General features: G+C 37.3%; 1 protein-coding gene across 6 annotated transcripts in view; it reads left to right on the forward strand.

Moving 5' to 3' along the window:
* RABEP1 (rabaptin, RAB GTPase binding effector protein 1) overlaps window positions 1–13,464 on the forward strand; it is a 104,273-nt gene that overhangs the window by 24,413 nt on the left and 66,396 nt on the right. For 5 of the 6 annotated variants that reach the window (XR_002174728.3, XR_002174729.3, XM_019926815.3 and 2 more), the window contains exon 2: window positions 11,391–11,519. The exons of the other annotated variant lie outside the window; for it this stretch is intronic. Coding sequence is in view for 3 of the 5 variants with exons in the window: in XM_019926815.3 (XP_019782374.1) it covers window positions 11,391–11,519 (129 nt within the window). In the remaining 2 variants the exon portion in view is untranslated. The remainder of the gene's footprint in view (window positions 1–11,390; window positions 11,520–13,464) is intronic. 6 annotated transcript variants of the gene reach the window in all.

Consider the following 13,464-nt stretch of genomic DNA (forward strand, 5'->3'; position numbering starts at 1 on the left):
AAAGCACAGGGGAAAAGGGAATCTAGTGTTTTAAGATGACTGATCTTAGTGTATAATTGGCCCTGAAGTATGGTGATACTTGAAGCAGGCTGGCAAATTGGGAAAAATGGAGAGTGTAAGAAAAATAGAGGTAAAACTGAGAGCTCAAAATATCCAGGGTATCACCCCCCACCATAAGCTCTCTAGGACAGTGCTGTCCAGTAGAGATGTAGTGTGAGCCAAAGGGTGTAACTTAAGTTTTTTCTAGCAGCCACATTAAAAAAGTAAAAAAAATCAAAACAAACACTTCCAAATACAGAAACAGGTGAAATAAATTTAAAAAAATAACGGCTTTATTGAGATTTAATTCATATAGCAAAATAATTTTAATTAAATTAAAACCATTAAAACCATTTAATTTAATTAAAACCATTAATTAATTAGTGGTTTTAACTCAAAACCACTAATCTTTTAGTTGCTATGGATTTTCCTTTTCTGGACATTACATATAAATGGAATCATACAATATGTAGCCTTTGGTGTCTGGCTTCTTTCACTTAACATAATGTTTTGAAGGGTCATCCATCTTGTAACTTGTCTTGTAACTTCATTCCTTTTTTGGACATATAATAGTCCGTTGTCTGAATATACCAAATTTTGTTTAGCCATTCATCAGTTGATTGACATTTGGGTTTCCTTTTTTTAGCTATTATGAATAATGCTTCTCTGAACATTTGTGTATAACTTTCTGTGGAGATTAATAATGTATTTTATTTACCCAGTATATTCCAGATGTTACAGTTTCTACATGTGATCACTATAGAAAGTATTAATGAGATAATAAAATTTTTTTTGTACTAAAGTCTTCAAAATTCCATATATATTTCATACTTAACACATATCTTAATTTAGATAGCCACATTTAGGTGTTCAGTAGACTCATGTAGCTAGTGGCTGCCATATTGGAAAGCCAAGAAGTAACTCATTGGGACTTACGTGCAAAGTGGGGAAAGTCGCAGTTTTCCCCGTGTCAGAGATGTTTGCTTGCTGGCTCCTAGACAGATATGCATTACTGTCTTGCTCCCTTTGCCTTTGATTGTTCCCAGTTGAATACTCTTCTCTCCTTTGCTTCTTTAGATCCTTGCTATCTTTTAAAATCCTGACTTATGTTCCTCTTCATCAGTGGGTTTTAGTTATTCCAGCTCACTTTTTCATTTACTTATTTATTTAGTAAATGTTTATTGAACACCTTCCGTGTGCTAGTCACAGTTCTAGGTGTTAGAAATGTAGCAACGAGCAGAATACATAAAGTCTCCATTTTCGCTGAGGGTCTGCTTGAGTATGGAGCAATATTTAAACAGTCAGATATTTAGAGAAATAATTTCAGATAGTGATAAGTGCTATGAGGATAATAAAACTGGCTATGAGGATAGCATTTAGGCTGTTACCAAGCACTGATTTATTCTTGTGATTGTAAACACATACCACAATAAAGCTGATTAAAAAATAATTTATGCTAAAATTTACTAGTTTTAACTATATAGATTCATGAGTTTTCACAAACCTATATAGTTTGTAACCATCACCATAATTGTTTTATAGAACGTTTTACCCCAAAAAGTTCTTTCATGACACTTTGTGGTTAAATTCCCCCCCCCCCCCCCCACTTCTGGGCAAATGCTGATCTGCTTTCTGTCATTATAGTTTGTCTTTTCTAGAATTCATATAAGTGGGATCATACTTTTTGTATCTGATTTCTTTCACTGAGCGTGATGTTATTGAGATTTAGCCGTGTTGTGTGATTAGTAATGCATTCCTTCTTGTTGCTGTCTAATATTCCATTGTATGGATACACTATTATTGGTCCATTTATAGTGGGCATTTGGGTTATTTCCAATTTTTGGCTATTGTAAGTAAAGCTGCTGCAAGCATTTGTGTACAGATCTTTGTGTGGAAATATGTTTTCATTTGTAGGATTTCTGTATCATATGGTAGGTGTGTGTTTGTAAGGAACAGCCAAACTGTTTTCCAAAGTGGTTGTACTATTTTGCATTCCCACCAGCAACCTTACTGACAGTTGGTTAATTCAAGCACAAAGTAAGGATTAAATGCAACTTCACTGATAGTGAATTCTCAGAGTTCCAAGCCAGGTCCTGAAGTGGCATGATGTAGTTCTACTTGTGAATGCCAGTAGAGTTAACAGGCATTCAGTTTTTCAGAAAACTGAATTCTTTCGGCTGTTTCCTTAAGTAAGCCTTCTTTAAGTTTTAAACTTAAGATATTTAAGTTTTGAATAGCTTTCTTTGTCTTGTAAGTGGGGCTCTAAAATATTTAAATATCCAATATTATCTGATAATAATATAAGCAGACTGATATCTGCTTATCAGTCCAGTGAGAGTCATGCTTTTTCTTTTTTTTGTCCAGTTTTTTTTTGTTTAATTTTTATTGGAGTATAGTTGCTTTACAATGTTGTGTTAGTGTCTGCTGTACAGCAAAGTGAATCAGCTATACATATACATATATCCCCTCTTTTTTGGATTTCCTTCCCATTTACGTCACCACAGAGCATTGAGTGGAACTCCCTGTGCTATACAGTAGGTTCTCATTAGTTATCTATTTTATACATAGTATCAATAGTGTATATATGTCAATCCCAGTCTTCCAATTCATCCCACACCCCCTGCCCTTCCCCTTTGTATGCATATGTTTATTCTCTACCTCTGTGTCTCTATTTCTGCTTTGCAAATAAGATCATCTGTACCATTTTTCTAGATACCACATATGTGTTAATATACGATATTTGTTTCTCTGACTGACTTCACTCTGTATGACAGTCTCTAGGTCCATCCATGTCTCTGCAAATGACACAATCATGCTTTTTCATCTGGCTTGGCATTTGGTATTTGAAATAGTTGAGAAGTAGAATAATACCAGTTTATACAAATTGAATAGGTAACTATCCATTTTTATCCATGCGTATTTATATCAGCTGTTGAACACAGGCTTTTGACAGTTATGGTAATTGGGCTAAATGTAATCAGAAATTCAGGTGATTTAAAAATTATCTGGTAAAATGAATGTAACTGTGGTTGAACTGTATTGTATATCTTGACCAGTATTAAAAAATGTCCATAGTTTATTTCAACCATATAGTTAGCTTTTTTTTAAAATTGAAGTACAGTTGATTTACAATGTCATGTTAGTTTCAGGTATACAGCACAGTGATTCAGTTATGTGTGTGCATATATTCTTTTTCAGATTCTTTTCCTTTATAGGCTATTACAAAATATTGAGTATAGTTCACTGTGCTATACAGTAGGTCTTTGTTGGTTCGTTATCTATTTAATATATAGTAGTGTGTATAGTTAATTTTTCAAGTTATCTTTATTTGTTTCAGACTTTGCGTGGTTCACATTGTCAATATATATTCCATATGGGAGTATATGGTGGAATATAGCTTTATAGCCTTTAAAAATACAGGAATAGAGCCTGGAATATAGTTTATACTGCATTGTTTGTCTACTGAACATTCCCTGAAATCCCCATTCCTTTGCTCACAGTTGCTTCTTTTCTCTGTTTTTGACTTTTTTCAAAACTTTGTTTACCTGCTTGTCTTAATTGATAACTTTGCTTAAATACAATTTCTGGAACACTTAAAAAGGAATTGATTATTAAGTAAGTGATTTATGAACATTTTAGAAAATAAAATGATTTTGTAGTTATCAATAGGAAGAATCTCTAGAACAAGTTGAGCCTAATGTACATCTCCATTTTTTTTAAGGACAGTTGTCAACCTGAAATTATTTAAATTCTGAAGTTGTTAATAGTAACTATCGTTTGAGTGCCTCTTATATGTGAGTTGCTTTTATATGATGGTATATTTAATCCTCATTGCATGTGATACTCTGCAAAATGGGTATCATCTTTACTTTAATGAAATCTTGGAAAGGTTAAACTTGTTTTCCCCAGTTCATATAATGAAAGTGCTTGGGTTTGGGTTGAAGCACAAGCCTCTCTGAGTCTGAAATTGTAGATGGCTTATTTTTGAATTTTAATAAGGCATTTGACTATACTGGTATGAAATCATGGATGAGATGAAATGTGATTTGATACTGAGGATGGTTGGAATGAATTTGTAACTAATAGAGCAATCTAATATATCAGTATCAACCTCTCCTGAGATCTCGGGTGATGCACCAAAGGGCTCTATCTCTACCTTTAACTTAAAACTTTGTTTTCAAACAAAACTCTGCAGTATGGCTGAACCGCACTAGTATAGGTTGGAGGAAGCCTTGGCTTAAGTCTAAGTGAAAAGGATTTAAGAACAGTGTTAGATTAACATTAATCTTCTGGGCTAACAATGACAATGTGAAGTCATGGCCAAAAAAAGCTAGGGTAAATTTACAGTACATTATTAAGCATATAGCCCCCAGATATAATGTTTCTACTAAGCTGGTATTGAGTTAGGATCAGTGTGTCCTATTTTATGTAGAATTTTGACTAACTGTAGTGTTCAGAGAGAGCAACTTGAGATAATGAAGAATTTAGAAGTTATTAAAGGGTTAGGAGATGTTTCATCTGGAGAAGAAAGGAGAGGGCAAGTATAGATGTTAGATATTAGAAATTTTCCTTGCTAATTCTGTAGGCCAAAACTAAGATCTCTCAGGAAGATGATTTAGGGTCCTGTTACTAAAAACAGATATTTATAACAGATGACCAATTGTCCAAGTAAAGGGGGAAGGATAATCTAAAATTTCTTAATGGTGGAATTGGCTACCCCATGAGGCAGTGAACTGAGTTATTAGATTTATGTTCATGTGTAAGCCATATGATCACATGTCTGTGTCGTTACAGAAATGGATTCCTACATGAGTTAGGAATTGGTGGTTTTCAAACTATTTTAACCTCTCTCCACAGTAAGAAACACTTTTTCCATTGCAACCCAGTTATGAAATAACACATACCCATATTAAATGTGTTGCTGATATTTCCTATTATATTTTATTAACTTTAAAAGGCAGACTGGGGCTTCCCTGGTGGCGCAGTGGTTGAGAGTCCGCCTGCCGATGCAGGGGACATGGGTTCGTGCCCCGGTCCGGGAAGATCCCACATGCCGCGGAGCGGCTAGGCCCGTGAGCCATGACCGCTGAGCCTGCGAGTCCGGAGCCTGTGCTCCGCAATGGGAGAGGCCCGCGTACCGCAAAGAAAAAAAAAAAAAGGGCAGACTGCTGGTGGTATAGTGCTTAAGAAGCCGCCTGCCAATGCAGGGGACACGGGTTCGAGCCCTGGCCCAGGAAAATCCCACATGCCGCGGAGCAGCGAAGCCTGTGTGCTACAACTACTAAGCCCGCGTGCCGCAATTACTGAAGCCTGGGCGCCTAGAGCCCGTGCTCCGCAACGAGAAGCCACAGCAATGAGAAGAAGCCTGCGCACCGCAACGAAGAGCAGCCCCTGCTCGCCGCAGCTAGAGAAAGCCCGCGCTCAGCAACGAAGACCCAATGCAGCCCCCCCCCCCCAAATAAGTAAAATAAATAATAAATAAATAAATAAAAGGCAGATTGCTAATCACTGAATTGATGTAACAACTCACTAATGGATTGGCATTTAGTTTGAAATACACTGGACTAGAATAATCTCTAAAATCCTTGCAACACTATGATCCTAATTATTCCCACTCAATAATGTAAACTAAAAATTAGACCCAGAAAATTCCACACTGCAAATGCCTAGAGGTTATTAGTTAATTTTGATCATTAACATCTCTAGGGAGGCTGAAAATTAGAAAATATTCTTGTATCTTTTGATTCTTCCCACCTTTATCCTTGCCACCCCTGCTACCCCTCGCCCAAATCAGTCTTTTCCATCCTTAATTCTGCTTTTGCTCTTTTTAAGACTTCTTAATTAGTTTTTCAATTGTCTCATTTTCCACCTGAATTAAAATTTGGTGCCAGTTCTTCATTTAATATTTTTCCTAGATTTATAACAACATTTTCAAGTCGTTTCCATAAACACCTAATCTTTACATGAGAAATAATTGACTTTCTTATTTGAAACCCATTATTTAAAAAGTATTATTATCTTTTATCTGAAATATTATGACGCATAATTATTTAAGAGAGTTGCAAAAAAGAATAAAGAAAATAAGGATTTTCACTTTGGTTCACATAATGAAGGCTAAGAAGACGTTTTGTGTAAACTTCATCACCAGATGTTTTTTTTTGTTTCAGAATGGTTCATCTGAGTAAATGGACAAGGTAAAAGGATGCAGTTTCTTAAAGTTGCTAAAGTCAGAGTTTGGAGGATTATATGAAGTGAATTGACAACTTTCTGTTACACTAAAGAACTTATGATTATCTTTAGTATTATGGAAAAAGTGATTCCCAAGTGCCATATCTGTTTCCTCTAATATTGTGAAGTGATTGGTAATGTTAACCCAGTCACCTGCTTGTGGACTGCTTTACTTTACTTTCTCTTTTCCCCTTCCTTCTTGAGGCATGCTAAGTAATTGTGGATTTACTTAATATTCTCTAAACAAAGCACAATTCAGTGGGTAGATTTACTGCAAATTATAATCATTTTTAGTAATTCCTCAAAGAGGCTGGACATGATTAGTTTTCAGAGTACAGGGAGAAGGTAGTTTCCTAGCTGGAAGGCCACTTTTGAAACAGAAGAGATTATTTTTTTAGAAAATTTATCTGTTTTAGCAAATTGTTTGTCCTGGGAAAATGTAAGTATAGTTTTAAAAAATGACTATATAGTGTGTTAAAATATTTTAAGACCACTGAAGTAAGTTATATGCACTTTTTATGAGCAAAGAGATTGAGATGGAGCAATAAGATAAAATTATAATCAGTAAAACTAAAAAAAAAGATGAAGCACCTTATTATCTTTTAATTTAAACGCAATCAATGTAATTTATCCCTTTTTAAAGAAAATTATTTATTTTTGGCTGCATTGAATCTTCGTTGCTGCTTGCGGGCTTTTTCTCTGGTTGCGGCGAACGGGGGCTACTCTTCGTTGCAGTGCACGGGCTTCTCATTGCGGTGGCTTTTCTTATTGTGGGGCATGGGCTCTAGACGCGCGGGCTTCAGTAGTTGTGGCTCATGGGCTCTAGAGGGCAAGCTCAGTAGTTGTGGCGCATGGGCTTAAGTTGCTCTGTGGCATGTGGGATCTTCCTGGAGCAGTGATGGAACCCGTGTCCCCTGCATTGGCAGGCAGCTTTAACCACTGCACCATCAGGGAAGTCCCTAATTTATCCTTTTAATTATGCTTTGATTCAGAAAGGCAACCACTCTGAATATAATTTGGCATATTCTTGCCAGTCTTTTTTTAATACATATATTTTCCAAAGATCATATTATATCTAATTTTGTGTCTTAATCGTTTAATGTAATTTTTCCGACTTGATATTATTCCATTGTATGGGTGTACATACCTACCATACTTAACAGTTTCATTTTACTTTGTTTTTTTTTGTTTTTGTTTTTTTTGCGATACGCGGGCCTCTCACTGTTGTGGCCTCTCCCGTTGCGGAGCACAGGCTCCGGACGCGCAGGCTTAGCGGCCATGGCTCACGGGCCCAGCCACTCCGCGGCATGTGGGATCTTCCTGGACCGGGGCACGAACCCGTGTCCCCTGCATCGGCAGGCGGACTCTCAACCACTGCGCCACCAGGGAAGCCCAACAGTTTCATTTTAAAAGCCAGTGATACACAGGTTAAGACTTCTGAGTTTCAGGAACTGTTCAGATTCTTTTGTTCCACTGGAGTTATGCTTTTTTCCTTGAAATAGGTGTTTTCTTGGATCTTGAACATTTTTAAACAAAAAGATTCTGATTGTAGTAGTATTTGATCTAGACTGTATTTTTTTTCTTTTCCCATTGATAGTGTCTCATCAAATTTAGTACACTCTTAGAGGAATGTAATAGTAGGACACAGCTTGAGGCTTAAAGATATTTTTAAGTTATTACATATTCTCCCATTCATATCAAAATTAGGGAAGGAGATATACCTAAGAATTATTGAATATTTCCTTCATTTATTTGCCATATTATTCTTTCCTTTCTGTATTGCTTAATTCAGACATTTTGGAAGGCACCTATGCTCACCCCTATACCACCAATGCAGACATTTTGAATAAATGATGTAATAATTTTTCCCTTTGGATATCAAGCATTAAAAGAAGCCATGGCAGGGCTTCCCTGGTGGCGCAGTGGTTGAGAGTCCGCCTGCCGATGCAGGGGACATGGGTTCGTGCCCCGGTCCGGGAAGATCCCACATGCCGCGGAGCGGCTAGGCCCGTGAGCCATGGCCGCTGAGCCTTCGTGTCCGGAGCCTGTGCTCCGCGACGGGAGAGGCCACAACAGTGAGAGGCCCGCATATGGGGGGTGGGGGAAGAAAAAAAAAAAAGGAAGCCATTGCATAACATAGTGTCCCACCTTTTTTTATTACTCAAACGAAGGTAGCAATATACGGAATGTGTGGAATGTTTAACAAAGGCTGATATACTAATAGCTGTCAGCTGTGAGTTACAGCAGGCTTAATATTGTTGAAGTTGGTGTTAACAATTTGTCCATGTTGATACATGGTAGTAGGGAAGGATATGAGCTGGAAGTCTAAGCATGGAACTGAGTCAGAATCATGAGGCTGGAAGTGACTTTTGGTCTTTTGTCAAAGCCAGTTGATCACTCTGCTGTTTTCCCTTATTCATTAAAAAATATATATATTTATTTATTTGGCTGCACCAGGTCTTAATTGTGGCACACGGGATCTTTAGCTGTGGCACGTGGGATCTAGTTCCCTGACCAGGGATCGAATCCTGGCCCCCTGCATTGGGAGAGTGGAGTCTTAACCTCTGGACCACCGTGGAAGTCTCTCCTTATTCATTTAATATCAGTAAATCTCACTAGTTTACAGCTAACGTCCTTTTTTTTTCTATATGCCAGGCTAAGTGGTTTTTTACATGAACTATTAGCTAGTTATTGTGAACTGCTCGTCACCATGTTAGAAAAATAATAAAGTATTTTGTGTGATGAGATGTTTTCAGTTTGATTTGTGGTTGGTTGCTCATGCATTATGATATAGGATATGCCTGTTTGTAAACTTTCTGTCTCATGCAAGGTGAATTGATTTTTCTACATATAGCAGTAGAGGCATTCTTGTAAAAAGCAGTTGTTTTGGCCTTTGTGTTGTAGAATTGCAGTATGTTAGAAGTACTTGAGCTGGATTTAAAAAAAATTTGGGGGGGAGATTTTAAGTTTTTTTTTTTTTTTTTTTTTTTTTTTTTTGCGGTATGCGGGCCTCTCACCGTTGTGGCCCCTCCCGCTGCGGAGCACAGGCTCCGGACGCGCAGGCCCAGCGGCCATGGCTCACGGGCCCAGCCGCTCCGCGGCATGTGGGATCCTCCCAGACCGGGGCACGAACCCGTGTCCCCTGCATCGGCAGGTGGACTCTCAACCACTGCGCCACCAGGGAAGCCCTAAGTTTTTTTATTAAGAAAACAAATAAGGGAGTTACTTGGTGTATCCTCAATGGGATCATGACTCCTGGAATTGAAATTTGTTCTGAATCGTGAGAGAGGCAGCCAGACCTGTGGGTGTGGATGGCGCCTGAACTGTGGGTCAGAGCCAGGACAGCGTTGGGAGTAGTGGAAACACGCTTAATCTTTATTGGCTGTAATTTTAAAGGCTGCATTTTAGTTTTTATTGATTCATTAGCCTTCGCTCCTAAATATAAATATAATGTTGAAAGGTATGGACATTTTGTGTGTGTGTGTATGTGAGTGTTTTAGTAGAAGGTAGTAGTGGGTGGGAACGTAGTTGTTAGGGAAAAGTAAGAACAGAGGGATCCTGCTTTTTCTTCTTTATTTTCCAGTGCCCTTCCTTAACCCATGTATTAATCAGTAGGTACCAGTAACTTTAAAATGTTAAGTGGAAAATTTTCTTAATTTATTTAACAATTGGAATTGGACAATAAAAATACCAAGACAGGTAAATAGCACAGAGAACCCATTTCCTTCATGATTTCAAATGGTAAATATGAAATAACTGCACGGTCCTCCTTCCAGTGGATTCTCCATCCTTGTCTTTCTCTGAAGGTTAGCACATGTTCAGATGACCAGATGTCATTCTTTGCTTTGACCTAAAGATCCTAGATGTTTGCTCCTCAAAATGACTCCTTATCTTTAATGACATGGAACTCAAAGCAGCTGTCATTTCCTTTTTTTGCCATGGATTGCATCGATGCTGTTAGATCTGTAGTGAAGCTAGTCTGAAGATGTCATGGGAATGAGCAAATAGTGGTTTTAGTTAATTGTTTATTATCAAAGGAGTTGTAGAGAACTTTGCAAAGCACATGGAAGAAATTAGTGAGCCATAATTCTATTTCTCATAGACAAATCATTGGTGCATTTTTTCCAGTCTTTTTTCTGTGTGTTACAAAATTATAATCTCAGTTAAATTGAGTAATAGGTTGTGGGGGAAGACCTTCAGATACCTCTGAAGATCATGGTTAAAATTTTAGTAAATCATGATTATCTGGGGGTGGCTCGTTGTAGGGAACTGAGACCTCTGCTGACCTAGGTAATCAGGCAGAGGTGTTAGTACTGATAAGTATCCCCTGGAGTGATTAGGGTCATAGCTTTGTGGCTAGGTTGCTGTTGGGGAAAAGGAGGAGGTCAGGGGTTTGGACTCCTGAATTCCCTCTCCTTGTTTGAACCAAAAGACCCTCTGGGTTTGGTCAGAATAGGTGTTTATATAATTAGCTGTGGCCAAATTATAGAGCCCCTAAAGTAAAAATGTGTCCCAATCCCTGCCATACCACAATCAAGTTAATCTAAAAACCAGATAATCTCCCAGTCATTGAGAGTTCATACAGAATGTACGATTCTGTATCCTTTCTATATGAAAGGTTTCTTGATTATGATTTCAGTATAATGGTAATGAATCATCTTGAAATTGGGAGAGTAGTTCAGGCTGGTATGGCTGTCCTAATCAGGGTGCCCTTTAGATTTTGCTCATAACACTTGAGAGAGACAGAAGCTAGCAAGATTGGTAGTGGGTTCATTTGTGAGGTAAATAGCCCAAATAATCCAAAATTTAACAATTCTGTAAGTGGATTGACATTCTGTCAGTTATACAAAGGAATTTAGAAGCTTTCTTTTGGGAAATTTGCCTTATGCGATTCTCCATATACGTGCTGTTTCACTTTACATGATTCATTCACAATGTGTGTATTAAGTCTAGGAGAAGTGTCTTTTTTGAAAAATTAGAATTTCCTAGAATATATTAGATCTTTGGAAGAAGGTTGACCACTTGTTTCATTATAGAAATGTGTAGCCACAATACTAATTTATTCTTGTAACTTAATTTATGAATAAAAGTTATTACTTGTTAACTAGTATTTTTCTTTCCAGTTTCTCTTCAGCAACGGGTAGCAGAATTGGAAAAAATTAATGCAGAATTTTTACGTGCAAAGCAGCAGCTTGAGCAAGAATTTAATCAAAAGAGAGCAAAATTTAAAGAGTTGTATTTGGCTAAAGAGGGTAAGTTTATAAGTCTTCCCCTAACCCCCATACTAAAACTGCCTTAAAATGTCAAGTTTCTTGGTAGTACAATGTTAATTTTATCATTGAATAAATCTTGATTTTATTTCTACTTGCATAGTATAATAGAAGCCTATTTAGAGGCTAGGGTTAATAATGAAATTGAAAAACAAGTTGAATAATGCATTATTCAGATAGTCCTTTGTCTTTTGCCCTTGATGATATTTAAGATGGTAGGCTAGATAGTCCTGGGACACAGGACTTTCAGTCCCCTTAGCACTTGGGAGATAGCCCCGGGCAAATCAGGACTGTTGGCATTCTAATAATAGCCTTAGCTGTGTTATAGTAAAACTGACATTTCATGTAATTTATTCAACAATGTTAATTATCAGTTAATATGTTTAATACCTACTATGAGGTGGGCATTGTGCCTAAGTGCTGGGTATACAGAAGGGGCAAGATTCATGTGGTTTTTTTACTCATAGGAGTTGAACTCTACTGAGGAAAACAGATTAAGTAATAGTGAGTTGTTTAAAAAAAAAGCAAAGTGTATAAGGCCAATGTATGAGATCATATCACGAGGGAGATCTACTCTGAAGGATGAGGGAAAGGGTTTACATTTTGGGTATTGACATAGGAAAGTATAGATATGATTTCCACAGCCCTCTAGACCAGTGAGTGATTCTCAAAGTGTGATTGTGGAATAGCAGCATCAGCATTATTATCTCCTGGGAAACTTGTTAGAAATGCAAAATGTTGGCTCCTACCCCAGACTTATTGAGCCAGACACTCTGGGATTAGGGTCTAGCAGTCAGTGTTCTAAGACGCTCACCAGGTAATTCAGATGCACACCAGATTTTGGGAACCACTGCTCTAGTATAGACCAGCAGCTCTCAAACTTTAAAGTGGATGAAAATCACCTGGAGAACTTGTTGGAACATGGTATGTTGGGCTGGAGCCTGAGAATTTGCATTTCTAATAAACTTGTAGGCGACTGCAGTATGGTCAGTCCAAGGGCCACAGTTTGAGGACCACTACTCTCGACCAGTGATCCTTCAACTTTTAAGTTTATATACTCTGTAAAATGATTATAAACATCCCTCACACCTTAAAAATTTTTTAATTTTAAACATAAAAAATTCAAAGGATGTAAATTCTATCATATTGTTAACACTGACAATTTAAATTAAAACTTCATGCTTTTAAACATGGACTCAATCATAGTGATTTAATATCCGTCACCATCCATTTAATAAAAAATATGTGAATAAGTTCTTCAGGAATTTTACATTTTTCTCCTCCTTGTGTTAGGTGTTTTTTTTTTTTTTGTCTCCCTCAGAATTTTATTCTAAAAAGTGTTTTTTAGCACACAGACCTGAGTGTGCATCAGAATTTTACCTATAGGGTTTGTTAAAACAAAGATTGCTGGGCCGCACCCCCAGAGTTTCTGATTCACTAGGTCTGTGGGATCCTAGAATTTGCATTTCTAGAAAGTTACCAGGTGATGCTGATATTGTTGGTTCAGCGGCCACACTTTGAGAACCACTGGCCTAAAGTAATATTTTGTGCTTGGAAGCCATTAAAAAAAATTGGTCAGACGTCTCTGCAATAAAAATATGCATGTAAATTTCTTTTGTATTGAGATATCATTACAGTTTAAGTAGACAATTGATTACATAAATATTGTACACACTTAAAAAATAATTGTTAAGTTGTAAAAATTATTGGAAATGCAGGTCTTATGAGATATATTGCTTCTCCCTCCCAATTAAGTCATTAACCTCTGGTGAATATTATTAATGTCTAGAAAAAGGTATGTTTAAGTTTTTTTTTTTTAATGGATATAAGTTGGGAGTTCCCTGGTGGCCTAGTGGTTAGGATTCTGGGCTTTCACTGCTACGGCCCAGGTTCAATCCCTGGTCAGGGAACTGAGATCCCACAAGCC

This window comes from Tursiops truncatus, chromosome 20 (assembly GCF_011762595.2).
Source record: "Tursiops truncatus isolate mTurTru1 chromosome 20, mTurTru1.mat.Y, whole genome shotgun sequence".
NCBI classification, from domain to species: Eukaryota; Metazoa; Chordata; class Mammalia; order Artiodactyla; family Delphinidae; genus Tursiops; species Tursiops truncatus.